At 37.6% G+C, this 20240-nt stretch overlaps 2 protein-coding genes across 2 annotated transcripts; both read left to right on the top strand.

Annotated features, from left to right (window-relative positions):
- The first annotated feature begins 1892 nt into the window (after positions 1-1892).
- On the top strand, positions 1893-8286 carry CDPK (calcium-dependent protein kinase 1). Its single transcript, XM_029105345.2, has 7 exons — positions 1893-3640; positions 5055-5198; positions 5335-5487; positions 5978-6093; positions 6246-6413; positions 6843-7067; positions 7819-8286. Exons 1-7 carry the CDS (start codon positions 2821-2823, stop codon positions 7924-7926), a joined length of 1734 nt encoding a protein of 577 aa, XP_028961178.1. The 5' UTR covers positions 1893-2820; the 3' UTR covers positions 7927-8286.
- A 2843-nt stretch (positions 8287-11129) lies between these two features.
- LOC103438830 (nuclear pore complex protein NUP1-like) lies at positions 11130-19692 on the top strand. The gene is made up of 9 exons (XM_029105344.2): positions 11130-11509; positions 12536-12582; positions 13266-13390; positions 13791-13992; positions 14156-14458; positions 15144-15233; positions 15326-16120; positions 16226-16644; positions 17475-19692. The coding sequence occupies exons 1-9, from the start codon at positions 11239-11241 to the stop codon at positions 19192-19194; spliced, it is 3972 nt and encodes a 1323-aa protein (XP_028961177.1). The 5' UTR covers positions 11130-11238; the 3' UTR covers positions 19195-19692.
- Positions 19693-20240: the final 548 nt, after the last annotated feature.

Genomic DNA, 20240 nt, shown 5'->3' with positions numbered 1-20240 from the left:
ACCAGAGTAACTTTTTAGAGTAAAAATGTGGTTTTTCGTTAAAGTGAACAGTATCGGAAGTGTTTCGTTAAAATTCCCCTTTTTTCATCTTCGGAAACCGAATAAGAGGATCTAGTTATAAAGAGATTGTAACCCTACATTTGCATGGATACAAATATTCTTTGTACATATGTTCTTGTTTAATTTGCTACAGGTATTTTTGTGTTTACAAATTGTCCGTGACATATTCTCATATTTTGCAATCATCGTATTACATCATCATTATCAATAGAATCAAATACATTTTTCTCAATGTATACAACCAAAGACGAATCCAAAAGCCAAAACTGAGGTAAGCTTAACTTTGAAGCCAAATTCTGTTAATGGAACATTTTATTTTATTTTTATTTATTTCTTGCTCAATCTACTTTGTTTCTATTATATTACCCTACTTTCGCACGTATTATTGACTTCCAACTACAATATATACAAACGTTCTATAAACAAAATTTGACCGTAAAAAAATACATTTAATTAGGGAATCTATGAGTCTGATTCCTTAAAATGTATACTTATACATAATAAAAACTCAAGAAAAAAACAAAAAAAAAAACAAAAAATAATTCAATATAAACTAATTGTAAGAAGTTAAAAAAAAAAAACAATGTTTGATATAGAATGAAAAAGCAAGAAAATTAGTTTTAAAAAACAAAATTGGAATTAGGATATATAAATTACAATAACAATGCTAACAAAAGTGAGGGATTAGTTAAAAGTGAGTGGGGTTGAGGGGAATTGGGGTCGGCTAGATGGGCAGCCAGGCCTGGGGCCTGTCCTTTTATACAACAAGCTATCATCAATGCTAATATTACAAGCAAGTACACCGAGAGATATTGTTTATCTCCCGTTGCCTCCATTAATTTTTATGCAAGACTACTAATTTATTTCAATCAAGAAAATTCATTATGCAGATGCTTGTTAGAAATTTAATTCTTAAGTTCATCTACAAGAAGTGTGAGCTATCGATCATAAAAATCTTTGGAGAAAATCAAGCAAAATGAACTTACTTTTCAATGCCAGAAATTGAGAATGAGTTATTTGGGTTTAAGCATGCCACACAAAGAAGGAACTTTGCAGTTGCCTCGTTAAAACAACTATTCAACTCTTGAAGTTGCTTATCAATAACATCAAAGAGATGAGTCTGTGACCCCAACAATGCGTAGAACAAACCATGTGGTTATGACGCATCGTCGAATGGTTAAAGACGTCTCCACAAGATAATTGTGGTATTTCAGGTCAAATGACTACCTTGCATTATTCCAACAAATAAGTATTCATTAGATATGAGTATGAGAACTTTTGTTTAATTGTTTTCACTGAACTCAGTCTCCAAACTCGTTGGGCCGGGCGAACCCAACACTTTATAAAATGCGTAAGGCACAGGCCTAGCCAAGGATCGATAAAATTGGAACCGGATCCCCTCCTAAGCATAAGATGGGGATCCTCTTGATCAAACCATCTAAGCCATTGAAATTTGATCTAACGGCTACAAACAGGGACCTCTTAAAAGTTATAATTATTGTAGTCGTTGAATCAAATTTCAATAGTCCAGATGATCCGGTTCCGATAAAATTTGTTGTTGGTAATCTAGCTCGTTTGTGTTTGTTATGCAGTGTGCTTTCAGTCTTTTCATTTTTCAAGTTATTTCTTCTTATCGTGGGTTATTACTTGGTAATTGGAGATACAATTGAGATCATGTGAATGTGATCTTTCCATTTCTCACGGGTCACGGCTTTTGCCCCGTTGTCGACAAAAATGAAAAAGAAAAGAGATTTAGATTCTTTGAAAAATATCTTCATGTTCCCCCTAATTTTGCGTAAACCTCGTACACTTTCGTAATGAACAATACACATCTGAATCTTTTCAACAATATTACAGATGATGATTTGATAACATGTTTGAACACAAGGAACCATGAAAGCCGGGGGTTTTTTTTTTATTTATTTGGACCGAACGCGTTTGCTTCTGGGTCCTCACCCTCCTCCCATTCACATTCACATACAAACCTGTCCAAATAGAAAAATGCTTCTCAGTGGCAGCAGATAGAGACAGACAGGAAAATCAACCCCCATTCTCTTTGCAGTCCATTTCTACTAGGCTGGCAGGCAGCTTGGTAAAACCAAGGGAAAAGGACAAGGTCGATCCATTCTCTTTCTCTCACCTACAACTTACTGGCTACTTGCCCATTTTTTGTTTCTACCTGTTCTACACGGTTCCTGTTTCTTTTTCTCAGTTGGGTTTTGCAGCACCATGCTTGAATTGTTCAAATTTGATAGCTTTTGATTCATTTGTTTGTTTATCTCATCTGACTACTTCTTTGCCCTTTATTTTCCTTGGTTTTTTCATCTCAAACTTGTCAGTAATTGTAGATTTAGTCGTTGATCAAGCAAGGTTTTGACCATTTTTATCTATCATTTGTGTATTCTGCAATTTATACTTTGAGTTTATGATTTCTGGGTTTCTTCTTTCAATCGCAAGAGTTCATGTGCCATAGTCTGATGCAATTTTAGAAAGAAAGTTGGTAAGGGTGATTTCTGTCTGTTGACTTGGTATAAATTTTGATGCTTTACTTTTGGGGTTACAAATCCAAGCTTTTGATCTTGCTTCTCTGGTGTATAAACTAGAGTCTAGAGAGAGAGTGGGAGGAGAGTTTGACTTGATCAACGATAGTTGTCGGATTCCGAAATTAGATCTTATGTGTTGTGCTAAGAGACATTCAATAGAGAAGGTTAGATTTTGATGTTAAGCAAGTGTTAAGGAAGGAATAGAGTTTTGGTCTAAATGGGTAACACTTGTGTTGGACCGAGCATTTCCAAGAATGCTTTCTTCCAATCAGTTTCAGCTGTAATGTGGCCAAACCGCTCTCCCGATGACTCAGTTCATACTAACAGAGAACCTGTCAATGAGACATCATCACCTAAGGAACCTGAGTCGCCTATGCCAGTACTAGACAAACCACCAGAGCAAGTGACAATACCAAAACCAGAAACCGAGCCAAAGCAATCCGCAAAACCTGAAACTGAGCCAAAACAATCCGCAAAACCCAAGAAGCCACCGCAGATAAAGAGGGTCCCTAGTGCAGGACTTCAGGCTGGTTCGGTGTTGCAAACGAAAACCGGAAAGATAAAGGAGTTTTACAGTTTTGGGAGGAAACTTGGACAGGGGCAGTTTGGAATAACGTTTCTGTGTGTGGAGAAGGCGACAGGGAAAGAGTATGCGTGCAAATCGATTGCGAAAAGGAAGTTAATAACTGATGACGATGTGGAGGATGTGAGGAGGGAAATTCAGATCATGCACCATCTGGCAGGCCACCCAAATGTTATCTCTATTAAGGGAGCTTATGAGGATGCTGTAGCAGTTCATGTTGTTATGGAATTATGTGCAGGAGGTGAGCTCTTTGATAGGATTATCCAGCGCGGGCATTATACAGAAAGAAAGGCAGCTGAGCTAACTAGGACTATAGTTGGAGTGGTCGAAGCTTGCCATTCATTGGGAGTTATGCATCGAGACCTTAAACCAGAGAACTTTCTCTTTGTCAGTCAGGATGAGGATGCACTTCTCAAAACTATTGATTTTGGATTGTCAATTTTCTTGAAGCCAGGTAATTATCATCGTGTGGTTTTCATATTATCAATGTCATTTCATATTAGTATTGTCACATGATCAAGATTGTTAAATGTATCTTGCCCATTATCTAGTACAATACTTTGCATAAAATGTGCCAGATAATTCTTTTTGCTCTTTGAATAATACTTAACACTGTACTCTTTCACTCACCAGTCTTACAATACCGTTTGAATTTGATATTCGATCATGTATTAACAATTTCTTTGACTTGAACGTTTAATTTGTTCTGGACCATTGTGCTGTTGTAGCGTTTGTCTCTAAAGGAACCATTTCTAGCTCCAGGTTTTTACTTTGTTAATCATAAAGTTAACTAAGATGTTTTCTTGGATGCTTAATTCTGGGATTGGAATACCTGAAGCCATATTGACCATGTATTCCCATTTATAATGATTTAAAATTTTAAAAACGTCTTCTTCCAGGCTTCAACATTCCCAGTAAACTATCTGATTTTATATACCAAATGCAGTCTGCTAGCTTTAACAATTCCTTTTTAAGGTTCCTTGGTTTCTCTAAGAAAATTATAATTTTTTAGAACGAGTTTGATTATCAGAGTCTGCTGAAGATGTAAGAACATGTACTGTTACTCGCAAAAAAATTTTACTTTGACAGATTATATTTCACAAACAGAATTGTGAATTTTATGAGAAAATGGGACTTGAGGTCAAACGTTATCAATTATTGTGGATTGAAATTCGAATCAATAGATTTTAAATGATAGGAATGATCTTTGAGCTTAGTACCAAAAAGTTAAATTTTAAGGGAACATCAGGAACCCAACCTAAGTTATTTCCATATTAGTCACTTCTTAAATAAGCAGTACTTGTTTGTAATATTCTAGAGCAGTAACTTTACATTGGCATTACATCTTTTGGTATAAACTTATTTTGTGCTCAATTTCATTCCCTAATCTATACACCTTGAGTTGAGACCTGGATGGCAACTTATGATAAAAAATTACAATTCACTATGTCTTATTATACAGTTTTCAGCCATTAACTTCGCAGTCGTACTCATTGAGTATTTGAGACTTCAGACTATCTTCTTTCTATTTTTGTATCTAGGCCCATTTGTCTCGGTTGTTCACTTAGTGAACCACCCTCTTTTGCAGTTTGGGAAATGTTCTGATTTCGGAGAGCTTTGTTGTCGCTGTGTTCCCAAATAGTCAAATAGAAGTAACGACTGCAAAAAGCATCTCATGACGTATGGGATCTGTATAATCCGACCCTACATTTAATCCATGCTTCCTAATTGTTACTTTTGGACAAGTTTTCTTCTTTTCAGTGCTCTTTTTGACTCATTGGTGCTTACACAACTAGAGTTTATGATAAAATGATTCAGAATTGATGATTGAATCTAGAGTTGAAAAATTCATGGCTGCCTCCTTGCAGGAGTAAAATATAGTGATGTGGTTGGAAGCCCATATTATGTTGCACCTGAAGTGTTACGCAAGCGTTATGGTCCAGAAGCAGATGTCTGGAGTGCAGGGGTGATCGTTTACATTCTGTTAAGTGGGGTACCGCCATTTTGGGCTGGTGGGAACTTTTGACTTGCTATCTATTTGATTCTTGATCTTCATTTCATGCTTTAACAAACATGAGCTTACTTTTACTGATTGTAACTGTTTTCCACATTGTTTTCTTCTTAATGTACTTTGTTATAATTCCCCAGAAAATGAGGAAGGAATATTTGACCAGGTCCTACATGGTGACCTAGATTTCGAATCAGACCCTTGGCCTAGTATTTCTGATGGTGCCAAAGATTTAGTGAGGAGAATGCTTGTCCGAGACCCCAAAAGGCGGCTGACAGCCCATGAAGTTTTGTGTGAGTCTCTTCCATTACTTTTTGTTTATTATTTAGTTATTTTTTCGTTGCTCTATTTGGGGCTTTTGTAGGTCCTAATATTATACCTTAAGTACTCTTCTGGACTGTTAATCAATCTTAATGCTGTGAATCTGACTGTTGAGTAATTGCCTCATTGATGCTTGCCTTTATGGGTTCTGCTATGAGCTCTAATGCTTGCAGCATCTACCTCCATTGACTTAAAAGAAAGACAGAATTTCCTTCCACATCATTTGCGTATTGTGGGTATTTTCATTTGTTTTATTGTCTCTCAGACCGACAAAAATGTTACCATAGAAGTGATTAAATCTTTAATTTTATAAACCTCTTAAGAATTCCTGAGATCATTTCTGCTGCTACACATAAAGTTACAGGCATTTCTTTAGATATATAAATTCTTTTTTTTAATTACAATTTGGTTTTAGGAATGCCATTTACTTTTGTTTGATTAGGTAGGTTTTATTCCTTTCAGGCCACCCCTGGGTGCAAGTTGATGGTGTGGCTCCCGATAAGGCTCTTGATTCTGCAGTTCTAAGTCGCTTAAAACAATTTTCGGCTATGAACAAACTCAAGAAAATGGCTCTCAGAGTAAGTATCAATTGTGCCAGACGCATACTTTAGATGCCTTTAGTTAATAACTCTTTGCTTTTGGCCAGAACTTCAATTAGTAACGTAAACATGTATTTTCAGATGGTCATTCACCAAGAAGGATGATAATTTCTTTTTTAACTATTTGGCAGGTCATTGCAGAGAACTTGTCTGTAGAAGAAATAGCTGGCCTGAAAGAAATGTTCAAGATGATAGACACTGACAACAGTGGTCAAATCACTTTTGACGAACTAAAGATTGGATTGAAAAGATTTGGGGCAAATCTAAAGGAGTCTGAAATTTATGATCTAATGCAAGCAGTATGTACCTCTTACCCTCTCTGGCCAGTGCTTCGTCAAGCCATAGCTACTATGGTCATGCCAGCCATGTTGACCTGTTTTAAGAATTAAAAAAATAGAAGAAGAAAGACTAGTAGTATTCTATATCCAGGGATAAAAAGTGAAGTTAAGTGAGTTTATTTTAACTGTCTCTTTGATGTCGGGTTTGGCAAAAGCAAATTTTAGTGAATATCGACAATTGACAGTTTCAGTTTCCTTTGTAATCTATGGAATCTAATTATCATAAATGCTATAATTCTCGAATTTCAGCCATAGAGGTTGTACATATGATTAGGCCATTTAAATACCCTTGCTGTATAGCTGTTCTAGTTGATAATTTGTTTCTTAAAAAAGTCGATATCATTTATCCAGATTTCAATATCATAAAGGAATACCTTTTCTGATTTGTAGGCAGATGTCGATAACAGTGGAACCATTGATTATGGGGAGTTCGTAGCTGCAACGTTGCATCTGAACAAAATTGAGAGAGAAGATCATCTATTTGCAGCTTTCTCCTACTTTGATAAGGATGGAAGTGGCTATATTACTCCGGATGAGCTTCAACAAGCTTGTGAGGATTTTGGCATAGAGGATGTTCGCCTCGAAGAGATGATAAGAGAAGTTGATCAGGACAATGTAAGTGATTATATCTTAACAATACGGCATTTGTATCATATTAGAAAGGGAAAATAGTTGAGTGAGCTATTTCCTTGCATAGAAAAATGATGTGGCTCAAAATAAGACATGGATCCAAGCATCTAAATTCAGTATCAGCATGAAACTTGACTTTCAAAAGTAAACTTGCATAATTTGGAGAGTAATACAACAGGTTCACATATTGAAGAGTGATTTATTGTATAAATTGACGTGGTAGTTCCATTTCCGATTGTTATCATCCATATGAGGCATGTTATCTGCACCAAAGTGATTACGAGTGGCATGTTAACTCAAGTCCTGTGTCAGTTTATGCAGCAAATTTTTGTTAAGCTTGAAACTGTGCCCGTAGTATTTTGCTTTCATGGACCCTCAAAGGCCTTATGGTGACTGATTAGGGAGCAATTTGCATGCAACTTGGTAATACCGTATGTCTTCTTTCAAGTAATTGGGATTTGTCCTAGTTGCTTTAATTAACAATTTTAAGACCAAAATAATGACTGCAATGTCAAGCAGAAGCTCTTTGCTATTATGGTGATGATATTCGAAATAGGACAGTGGGTTTGGGGTTTACAACTCATGATGACCGAAATGGGGGAACTAGCGTCAAGAATCTGTGCCTTTTCTTTGTTGCAACATTAATATTACTTGCATACGGGAGAAATGATTACGTGCAGCCTACTTTTCTGATCTGTTTGTATGTGAGAGTTACCGTGTTGATTTACTATTGCAGGATGGACGCATAGATTACAACGAGTTTGTAGCCATGATGCAGAAGGGAAATTTTGTTGGCCCTGGTAAGAAGGGACTGCAAAGTAGCTTCAGCATTGCATTTAGATAAGCACTTGAAATTTAGTTCATAGATAACAATGAGGGTTTCAGGTTTCCTGCTTCATTCTTCATTGTTTTGAGGTATGAAGATTGTATAGAAAGGTACTTGACTGCTCTTCCAAGTCGAGCCAGGCATTTCGGGTTATTTTCTCCGAATTTATTGAGGCTTCCACACCGAGGGATTTTGTATCTGAAACTCGGAGCCCTTTCTATCTTGTATACAGGGAGGAGAATTTTTTTTTTTTTTTATTGGCATATGTATTTTTATTTTCGTAAAGCGGGAGCCTTGTGCACTGGGTACGACCTTTTTTTATATGTATTTTTATTTTCGTATCGATAATGAATATATGCATACTTGGTTTGAAAGACACATTTGCGAGCTGTGATGGTAACATACACTGATTTATTATGTCATTGTCACGATACGAACACTCTCCTAGTTATTTATTTATTTCGGAAATTTGAACATTTTTTAGTTATTTATTTATTTATTTTGGAAATTCGAACACTTTATCCTAGTTGGGAGTTTTGAAATGTGGAATGTGCCCTCTTTCTAAAAGTAAGCTGAAAGAACTAGTTTATATGGTAGTTGGGTACAAAAGTGCTTTCACAACTTTCTGCTTTGTGGGCGCCATGCAAAGGGAAGGAATTAGAGCATCCAACTGCATGAGCGTATCCCACTTTCTTGCCCACCCGCTCCCTCCCACTCAAAATCATTACATTTGATTTGATTGAACATAGCCAAAGTACAATTCTAAATTAAAATACTTACAAAGCAGATGACCTTTTACCGCAGTGACGAAAAATAATCATGTTTATGTATTCTGGTGCGGGTTTGGTCTCTACCGTTCCTCTTCTCCTCTAACAATTAACAATTTAATCCACCAACGTCATCGTTTGTTAAAAAGAAAAAAATACTTAAAAAGTGTAGACTTTGCGTAGCTGAGTTGATTACGACAATGTGCTAGTGGTAACTAAATTTCACCTACTTGAGAGGGAATGTCACATGTACAAGTGGATCTCGTACATCGATATTTTTACACTAAGGGGAGGAGAAGTCCGATAAAGCCACACAATAGGTAGCCTAATTTAGTATCGAATTCGCCATTCACGAGATTCGAACCTAAAACCTCTCATTTTTAAGTAAAGAGAAATACTATTAGACTGTAGTACTGGGTGACACAAGCAAACCTAGTTGAAAACGTCACCCATATGGTTTCGTCAGTGCTTAACCCTCGCGTGGGAAGAGGGGGCAACACTTTGGGACCTTGGGTAGATATTACAAACGCAAAAGTAAGGCAGAGCCACCTGCATCTAAAATTTTTCATATTATAGCACACAACCAAGCCAGCAGTGCCCCCTATACCTACTACATGCGAAAGCACGTCTTTACAGAACGTCATAGGGCGGTGAACTCATGTCATCCAAATCCTTCTCACAATGTCCTTATCGACTTGTTAAATAAATTAATAAACACCCCAAATATATTGATTCTATTTATTAATAGAACACTGCTTATGGATTAACGGAGTTGCACATTTTTGTGGGTATATTTTTCAACATCCAAAACGAGAGAGTCAATCTAAATTTTGAATTGCCTGCACTTTAGCCCTTAAACTTACTAAGTCTTCAAATTTGGTCCTTGGTAAATACTTATAAAATAAAATTCCAATTGTATACCACCCCAAAGTGTGTTGATTAAAAACAAGCTATGATAAAACATTTACAAAGTTTAATTAAAATGCCATTGTCACTACAGTTTATTGGTAACCTTTTTCACTAATAGATGGAGATCTAATGTTCTACTTACATGAATGGTGAGTTTAACATGTAAAGACACTTTTGGCAAACAATGTTGTCTAAACCTTTAAATTTGCGTTTTAGGTTTTTAGGAAAATAGAGCTTGTTTTGCTAATCTGTAATTGAAACTGAAAAAATTGGATTAAGGAGAATTAGAATTCGGATTCTCATTGAAGTTGTTTAATAAACTTTTTTGGAACTATTGTAGGAGCATTGGTTCCATGTTTACCTTGCAACAATGGAAGGAGGAAATATACCAGAGAATTTAAAAATACGGAAAGTAAGGAAAGAGAATCAGATCAACTAGGGGAAAACGAAAGGTTGGCGTTGCCGACGGGGGACGGTTTCGACGTCGGGGAGAGGGGGTAGGCCAGGGAATTACTAGTAGAGTAGGATGAAGCCAAAATCGGAATGTTGATTTTTTTGTTTGATGTATTCAATTAGGAGTTTAAAAAAGTTTACAAATTCATATGTAATCAATCAAGATTTTAAATACAGTTCATGGGTATTGAATCAAGATTTTAAGAATTTATATAGAAATATGAGTGTTTTCATTTCGGATTTTAAAGTAGTCTACAAAACTTTATATGTATTCAATTATGATTGGAGTTTAAAGTATTTTTAAAGATGATGGATTTTAATGGGTTTAGAGAGGTTTTATAGTGATTTTTAGGTTTTAAGAAATCAAGTCTCAACCCCAAAGATTTCTAATAATTTCACTTAAAATTCACATGGAGTGTATGAAACTCCGTTTAACTTCATGAATTTAGAAATCTTGTAAGATATTTCAAATCTCAATTGAATATAACCTTTTATTTTTTAATTGGCTTTTGAATTTTAAGATCTAAAGTAACTTTAAATTCTATAGCAAACAAATTTTTTGGTATTAAACAAAACTGTTAAAAAGATGAATTCTTACAAATATTTTTGAAAATTATCAACGTTTTTGAATAAAATATAAAACCAGTCTTAGTTAAACTGTTAGACCGGGTTAAAATCCTCGGCAATGTTTTTATCGAGACCCATTATATGTATCATATCCTCAATGATTGTGCGTGTTCTATTACTTATCAATGAATATCTTACTGTTAAAAAAAAAAAACAACCCAGTCTTAGTTTTTTTTATTTTTATTTTTATCTTTGTTTTTTAAACGATAACATTAGTAAAATAAATTATTAAATATTTATAAAGGAAAACTGATGAGGATCGAATGCGAAACACGGTGCATACAAATTATTATTTTTTGTCACGGTGGTAAAATACCATATTCATTTTAACCGAATTTATTAGGGCTAGTTTCATATTCTTGTTTTTTTCCGAGACAAAAATATCATTCCCATACTTCTGTCACTCTCTCCCTGTCCCCGACATGTTTCGCTAAATATCAAATTGGCCCCTTTCATTTCCACTCTCGGGCGGTGCAATTAAAAACCCTAATTTGCAATGCCATCCCTCTCTCTCTCTACCCCCCACAAAATTTTGAAACCCTAGCGCGCTCTCTCTATCTCTCTCCTCTCTCTCATGGCGTCGCCCGCGCGGGAAGAGAAGCAGAAGCAGGCATACGAAGGATTGGGTGCGGGTGGCAAGTTCCGAAAGACGCCGTTTCGACGGACCACCCAAGCAACACCGTACGATCGGCCACCAACGATTTTACGAAACCCTAGCGCCGCCAACGATGGCTGGCTCTCGAAGCTCGTCGATCCGGCTCAGCGCCTCATTTCCTCTGGCGCCCACCGCCTCTTCTCCTCTGTCTTTCGCAAACGCCTTCCTCCGCCTCAGTCGCCTTCTACAGGTTCGGCTTTTGCTGCATTCGTGACTCTCTTTGTTTACTATTCCATGGGTTTCTTAGTTTAATCATTTAATGTGGAGTTGGGATTTCGTTGTTTGGGACACCTTTCGTTCTGTTTTTGCTAATTTTACTTGCATGTTTTTAACAATTATCTTCTGGCTGAGTTTTTTGTGCTGTGAAATGTAATGAGGTTGATTTCTTTGATATTTTCCTATTGATTTGGAGCTAGGTATATGAGACTTAGAATTCATTGTTTTCATTACAATAATTGTGGCGTCTATAAGAAAAACCTGGAACTTCATCAACGTTTAATGAAAACTGTTTGAAATTGCAATCGACGGAATCCAAAATTCAAGTTGGTCTTCTGAATTTCAAATTATACATAACATGCAGAGTTACGCTATTAGGAAGACGTAGGAATCCTTTATTTTTGGCAGGAGGAAGACAAAGAATCCTTGCTCCGTCTTATTCTACTGCTGGTTTAATTTATTCTCTTGTATTGGTATGTTCAAGAAGTAGTTCTTGTAAGAGTGAGCTTGATTGATATAGAGTCTCTGATGCTGGTATCTTTTCCAAAATCCCCTGATTACCCCTTTTAATTACTGTTTCACTTTATTTGTGAGTACTATATCATCCTTATTAATTTTTCAAATATTAAAAAAATCATCTGTATCCTTTCTTTGAAAGGATGCTGCACCTTTTTCAGTGGTCATTGTGACTTTAAAATTTAGTTGGTCGGTGGCTCCTTCCTTTGATTCTTGAATGCAAGGGAATTTTCAAACTAATTTACTCAGCTGTTGCATGTATGTCCATGTTATCTTGCATGCCTTGTACTTGTTATCATAAGATGTCTTCATTTTAATAAAAAGAAAAAAATTATGATTAGCCATCGTGAACTTTCTTCTGTGCCCTTTTCAGAAAAATAAAAAAACTTTTTTCTCTGCCTTCTCATCTGAGCTTAAGACTGTGATTGCTTTATTAGTTTCTTTACCAACTACTTACGAATTTAGTCTTCCATTACTTTATCAGGTGTAAACCATGAAGCAAAGATGAAGGGCAAAGAAGAAGTTACTGTGGTAAGTTTAATGTGTTAGATATTTGTATTTTAGCACTGATCGGACTTTGCGCTTAGTGATTGGGAGTAAGCTATATGCTCATTGTTTTGTTAAAAGTCCTGTTTTTAGATGAGATTACATCATTTCTTTCTGGAGCTATTTTTGGGCAGTACATCATGATACTTGGATCTTTCTTTGGCCCCGTGTTTGAGTATTATAAGCGTAGTGAATTTTTTTCCCTCCCATTATTTAGACTCGAAATTTATGTTCACGGGAAATATTTTGTTCCCTGATTTTCTTCTATGTTGCGCGCGTCTTAGAATATATTTTAGGGTTAAGTGAATATCTCAAGTTTCCTGCAAGTGCACTGATTGGCTTTACACTACCAAAGTTATGTTAGAGGACATTATTAAGGAACAGCGCATAAAAAAACTTGATATCCTCAATATCCTATTTATTCACATTTTTACTCTTTGGGATAAGAGTAGTCCATGTTACATCCACATTTTTTGTTGCCCACTATTCCTTGTTGTTTTACCACTGATGTGTAAATTTTATTGTGATTGAGTTATGATGGTATGCTATTATTTATTTTCAAGTAGAACAATTTTCAGTTCAATTCATTTCATAGATTCTTTATCATTTTTTTTATGGTTTTGATATCATGTTTGACAATATGTTGTATGTAAATGTACACTGTAAAGGATCTTCCTGGAGTGCTAAAAGGCACAATTGGTCAATGTTCCGGTCCAAGTCATCCAAGTACTACTGGTGATGGAGGCGAGCTCACTGAGCTTGAACAAATTTTAGAGCAGAAAACCTTTACCAGGTAAGTTGTTATGTACATACTTCTTTTTTGGTCTGGTCAAGTTGATATGTACTTCGTGGTATTACTTCCAAGTACTATTGATGAATGGGGATGATGTTTGTGCGAGAGAGAGAGAGAGAGAGAGAGCATTTTTGTGTGTGTTCTTAATAGAATTAATGGGGGTTGATGTACCACTTGTGCATTTATGATTTCATCCATGGCGCGTCTGAGAGAGAGTATGTTTGTGTGTGTTCTTAATGGAATTAATGGGGGTTGATGTACCACTTGTGCATTTATGATTTCATCCATGGTGCTTCTAGGGCTTAGAACATTTTTTTTTCTTTGAACATGTGTTTATCGTGGAACTTTTTTTCTTCTAACATGGGCTTATCTTGATGTTGAATGTTAATCACCTCTGCAGATCTGAGATTGATCGATTGACAGAGCTGTTGCATTCAAGAACTGTTGATATGCCAATGGAGAATCAAGAGAAAGGGTCTGAAGTGATACCTTCAAAGTCGGTGGTTTCTCATGACAAAAAGGAGGAATTTCCTAAAACTCCATTGCTAGACAAAAATGGGATTGAGAGCCGCCTTGCTTCAAACCCTGTTGTTAGTGCAAGTGTATGATAACTTACTTTCCATTTGTATACTTTGGCTCATTAGTTTGTGAAAGCCATGTTCTTGATCTAGCTTATCTTTAATTTAAACTAATTGTGGAGTGATAGTTCCTATGAAATATTCACTTTGGCTCTTTTTTCACATTTAGTGGTTAAAATGTCTTCAGGTCCTTGATGAAGAAGTTGCTTCACCTGCAGAACTCGCAAAAGCTTACATGGGCAGTAGGCCTTCAAAAGTATCTCTATCATTGTTAAATTTGCGAGGTCAAACACACCATGAAGATTCCCCTATTTTGAGCAGTCTGCCATTTCCTTCAAAATCGCCAACGATGTCACTTGTGCCAAGGAATTCTGGCAGTGGGATGGCTCCATTAAATGGTTTTGTGACCCCTAGATCTCGAGGCAGGTCTGCTATATACAGCATGGCTCGAACACCATACTCTCGAGTCTGCACAACAAGTAGTTTGAAGGTTTGTTTGCTATGAGAATAGTTCTTTTCAATTAATGTTGGTTTAGTTGAGTGATTAGGCCTGTGGTACATTTGTTCAAGGTATCTATGTAGCCATTTGCTAGAGTTTCCTGCCTTCCAAAGACTGCAGGGTTGAGTGGTGTTCTCCAATTTGACATCCGTTTTCCCAAAGCATGTTTGAGGATTTCTGGTTATAAGAAAAAGACAGTACAGATCCCTTTCAGGTTTTGATTGTTTACTGGGATTCACTTGGGCAATCCCAAAAGTTCTCTCTTTTAATGAATGCCATTTTTTGCTTTGGAAGGGCAAGAAAGCCAAGGTCATGTGGATTGTATGTTCCATGCGGTAATTTTGGTCGTTTGGATGGAGAGAAATAGAAGGATATCTGTTAACTAAAATAAAAAATTAGAAGGATCTCGTTCCCGGCTTCCTTTTCCTCAGAGTTCAGGGAATCTCTCTCTTTTTGCTTAGGCTAGATCAGAGTCTTCTAGGTGTTTTCTCAGCTGATTGTGCTGGGTCTTTTCTATGTTCACTTTCCAAGTTTTGTTTGTTTGCTGTGTTCTGGGTTGGTCTTCTCGACCGATCTCTTTGTTGGTTTCTTGATCTTAATACAACCGTTTCTTTAAAAAAAATACATATGTTTACTGGGAGTTTGGGCTCTTACTTTGTATTTGCTTGTATTTCAGGGTGCTGGGTCTAAAGTTGATGCTTATGGTGGTGCTTCATCATCTCAGTCTGTATGGGAGCAAAGCCAACCTTCTGGATCTAAACAAGGGGTATGATATCTGATGATTATCTAATGCTACTCTTTATTTGCACTAATCACCTCCAGATTTATGTCATTTGAATTGTTTGTTTTTATTTGTAGACCTCGAAGCGCAGATTCTCAGTCTTAGACAATGACATAGGATCTGTTGGTCCTATTCGGAGAATTCGTCAAAAACCTAATCTTCTTTCTTCAAGAGGCTTGAGCTCACCTACTACTTCCATTCATGGGGCAAGAATAAGTTCTGAGGCTGCTCAAAACTTGTGGAAGCCACTATCATTGGGTGAACCTAAGAACAAAGCATTACCAGAAACTAGAGACAATTCAGGTCCTAGTACAAGTTTCTCTACCGTTCCCTCAAAGTCCAGTGAAATGGCGTCCAAAATACTTGAGCAGCTTGATAAATTGGTCTCTCCAAAAGAGAAATCATCTGAGCCCAATCTACATACTGTGAAAGACAAATCGCCAACTAAGCTTTCCCCATCAATGCTATATGGTCAGGCTCGGAAAAGCCTGGAGGATGTGGATTCACCAAAATTTTTGGACAACGAACATAATAATAATAAAAATTTCAATAATAAGTTTGATGTTTCCGCTGATCATGTGATACCAGATGCTCGAGAATTCACCTCTCAAAAGCTGGATAAGGTTAGAGAAAATGGCCCACTTAGGATTGGTGCTCCTCAAGACTTCACCTCTCAAAAGCAGGATAAGGTTAGAGGAAACGGCCCACTTAGGATCGATGCTCCTTCTGACAGTTCAATGTTAATAAATGGAGCAGATTCTACAACAGAAAAGAAGGATATTTTGCTAAATGTTAAAACTACAGTTTCTGCGGCATCAAACTCTGTTCATCATCCACAAAAGAAACGGGCATTCAAGATGAGTGCACATGAGGTATAGTTGTGCTCTATTCTCTTGATTGTTTCTAGTAAGTTCTTGATTATCTTGTTTATTCTTTCTACTTCCATGGAATTTGAACATTTTGGGTATTGTCTGCAGGATTTTCTGGATCTGGATGATGATGACGATTCAAATGGGGTTGCATCTGATTCAAGAGGGAAGGTTGAGGCATCTTCGACCAAGAATACTCCAGTTTACTCTGAAGTAAGGACTTCAGCTGCTCGTAGTTTAGCTTCATCCAGCTTGACAGTCTTGCCCAGTGTAGTAGCTACTCAGCCATCCTTTACATATGACAAAGTTGATCTACCGAAAGATTCGCATCCTGGTCTTCCCACTTTTAACTATGGGGGTAATGTTACTTCAGTTAAGGTTTCAGATGCAGCTACTCCTCTGTTTAAGTTTGGCTCTAAGAGTGTTGATAAAGTTGCACTGCCACAGTCTACTTTTACTTCGTCACCTGCAGTTGGTGAATCCGTGAACGCAACCTTTTCACACTCCAATGCTGAAAGCTCAAGCAGGTCAGTGTGTTAAATCGCTTGTTTCTTTTCAATCTTTACGTTTTGATGAAAAACATAGTTGAGGGCTCTTGAGTGTTGCATTTAATTATATTTCTTATTATTTTCTTTCATATGAAAAGATAGGTGGAGATTCAAGTGTATAGAAAACTAGGCTTCCGAAGGGACAAATGGAATGAAACTACTCATTGTCTTTCATTTTATCAGAGTATATGTGTGTCCAAAGACCTTGAGGGTAGATAACCTAATACCGCGAAGGCACACTGCCTGTAAATGTCGGTTAAAAGTGCTCACTGAAGGGTGGCAATCCTGTAAATGTTGGTTAAAAGTGCTCGCTGAAGGGTGGCAATGAGGAATTAATCTATTGTCAATAGTAATTCACTGGATTTTCGGAACTATAACCTTCTTTGCTATTGGTGAAGGCAGTTAGCTTTAATGGTGGTGGTTCTTTTGTCCCCAACCAGATTGTTCATTAGTGATGGGCGGGTGGATAGGTTTGGAAATGGGTTTGAGGGGTTGCTCCTGTGATGGGTTGTAACTTGTAATTGATACAACTATTGAATGAACAACAAAAAAATAGCTTGTTTTCTATTGTTTCAAAATGCAACTGTTTTCTCCGTTCCTTGTTTTTCTTTTCAATGGTCTTCTTGACCACTCGTTTTTCCCTTGTTCTATTGTCTTTTGCAATAAAATAGTATGTGTCTAATAACAAAAATATTTAATCAGTGGTATCATGTGGAAATCCCATTCATTATGTAAGTGGGTGACTTTATGATTTTTTAACGTGTTCCCCAAAAGTTTGTTATTTAATTTATCTTTGTTTTCATCTGCAGTGTACATGCGGTTGTATCTGGTGCAACAACTTCTGTAGTCCAACCACACAGATCAGGTGAAGCAGTTAATAAGAGTAATTCAAATGCTGGAGACTCTTTTGTGATACCTAAAACTACTGTATCAACTGCACCATCAACCACAGGCATATTCTCCTTTGGCACCCCTAATTCAAATATAAATAATGGGTCAAGCCCTCTATTTACTTCCTCCACTCCTTCAGTCTTCAGTAATGTGACAAGTCCAAATTCATCGGGTAGCATTAGTCACACTGCCAACAGAGACACTGTTGACATCTCTACAACTGCATTCACCACGAACAGTAGCAATGGTTCTAGCTTGGCTCAAGCACCTTCATTTTCAACCACGCCTACAGTCAAATTTGAATCGTCTACTGCTTCAACTGTAGTCACACCAGTTCCAGTAAAATCTCCCATGGAATCTTTTGAAGGCAAGAACAAGGAATCATTTGGAGGCAAGAACACAGAAGACAAAGGCTTTGGTAACATTAGCAGCACTTTGTTTGCTGGCACATCTGCTGCCATTTCAAGTGCTGCTAACCAGTTCCAGGGTTCTCTTTTTGGTGCTGGCAGTGGATCTGCTCCTATTGCCCAGGCCTCATCTGCTGCGACTGGAATTGCATCTGTTGCACAAAGTTCATCCACTGAACCTGGTTCATCAACATCCCCACTATCACATGGGTTTGCTGGAAATACAGCTTTCTCTTTTGGAGGTTCTATTTTTGGCCCAACCTCTACTGCCAAACTCCCTAGTTCAGGAACTGATACTGCTCTTGGTTCTTCTACTTCCTCATTGGAGGCCAACTCCATTAGCTCTGGCACTGCCCCTAATGTATTTGCTTCCAGTTGGCAACCTGCTAAATCTTCTGTATTTGCTACCGCTTTCAACTCTACATCTTCGTCAACTGGGTTTTCTTATGTATCATCCTCCGCTGCTCCTGCTACTAACAGTGCACCTATTGTATCCGGAGGATCCTCCACTGCTGCTACTACTAGCACTAACAGTGTGCCTTTTGTATTTGGAGGATCCTCGACTGCTACTGCTACTACTAACAGTGCACCTTTTGTATTTGGAGGATCCTCGTCTGCCACTGCTACTACTAACAGTGCACCTTTTGTATTTGGAGGATCCTCGTCTGCCACTGCTACTACTATCAGTGCGCCTATTACTTTTGCAGCATCCACAGTTTCTTCTACAAATAACAACAGTGGATTAATGTTTCAATCATCCAATGGTGCATCCTCAACTTCCATGTTCTCATTCACTTCAGCTGCACCTACTAGTGCCCCGTCACAGCCTCCATTTGGCAACTCCAATCCTGTATTTCCATTTGGTTCCCCAGGTAATAATGATCAAATGAGTATGGAAGACAGTATGGCCGAAGACACTAATCAGGCGTCTATGCCTACAGTCCCAGGTTTTGGTCAACAGTTCCAGTTTGGGCAACAGCCTGTTTCAAACTCACAACCTGCTTCTGTATTTGGATATACACCCACAGCCCCAGGGGCGAGTCCCTTCCAATTTGGAGGCCAACAGAACCTAACCAACCCACAGAACCCTAACCCATTTCAGGCCTCTGGTAGTTTGGGTGCGAATCAGGGTTTAGGAGGGGGCAGCTTCTCAGTTGGCTCCAGTGGCGGTGATGGTGACAAGTCTCAACGAAGAATAGTTAAAGTTAAACACACCAGGCGGAAGAAGTAAAAACTCAGTGGTGTGGTTGTTATGAGTTCTCTGTTTGTCCGAGGGTGAATAACTTGAACGCAATACTAGAGGCAAGAGGTGGCTGTTGTCACCCAGAATGGTTCGATATTGATGAAGGTATAAATCGGCCTTCTCAGGTTCCGAGGATTGGATGATTCTGTTTGCTTTACAGATATTGTTTCCCTTTTTCTTTGTACTACCGAGCCAAATTTTCGCGGTTGCAATGAGAGCGTAAGTTTTCACAATTTTATACCAGTTTGTAGTCGGAACGATTATGCATTAGTAAGTGTAGGGGATAGGCTTTCTGGCTGGGCAATTGCGTTATCTACTGTTGTGTGTACTCTGCTATTTGTAACATGAAAGAAAACAGCTGTGAATGTGTCGAAGCTTCTCTGCCGGCATCCTGAATTTTTCGAGTTGCCTTAGCAGGATACAGGACGGAGCAGTGAGCACATTGTTTTTGGTATTTAAACAAAAACGGATTAGCTTCTTTCCTAATGAATGTTTTATTATTTCCTGCACAATGCCGTAAGTTTGGAAAGGTTTGCGTAAGACAAGCTAACGTAACGTCAGTCTGTGTTAGAAAAAAATGCATCTTCCGACCCTGACCCTTAGATAACACGGTTGACTTATATCTAATGTGAAGCAAATGGTGACAGATGAATTAGCCAACCCCTCGGACTAAGATCCGTCATGACGTGACCACAGGCTTCGAGATGAAACTTAGTCTGTAGTGGCGTAACTTAGTCCGGTGAGAAAGGTTTATTACTTTTCACCAGTGTTTTAAAAAACTCGTTTCACATCGGACAGAGATTATATATTAAATATGTTTTTAAGGATTTACAAAATGTTATGATATTGCCGAGCCTAGTAACGTGGGTTTGTAACTAAGCAGGGTATTAAAGTGATTGGTTGCCTCCTAACCAGGTGAGGTTATGGTGGTCTTGGTCTGTTCACCCTTGGGTGAAATCACACAAAGTGCGCCCTTAAGCCCTTAGGTTAGTAGGGTCCCCCATCCACCACGGTTGGGTAGCTAATATAAAATT

This window comes from Malus domestica, chromosome 07, assembly GCF_042453785.1.
Source record: "Malus domestica chromosome 07, GDT2T_hap1".
NCBI classification, from domain to species: domain Eukaryota; kingdom Viridiplantae; phylum Streptophyta; class Magnoliopsida; order Rosales; family Rosaceae; genus Malus; species Malus domestica.
Note: the sequence above shows the minus strand (reverse complement) of the source record. Positions and strands in the feature narration are given on the sequence as shown.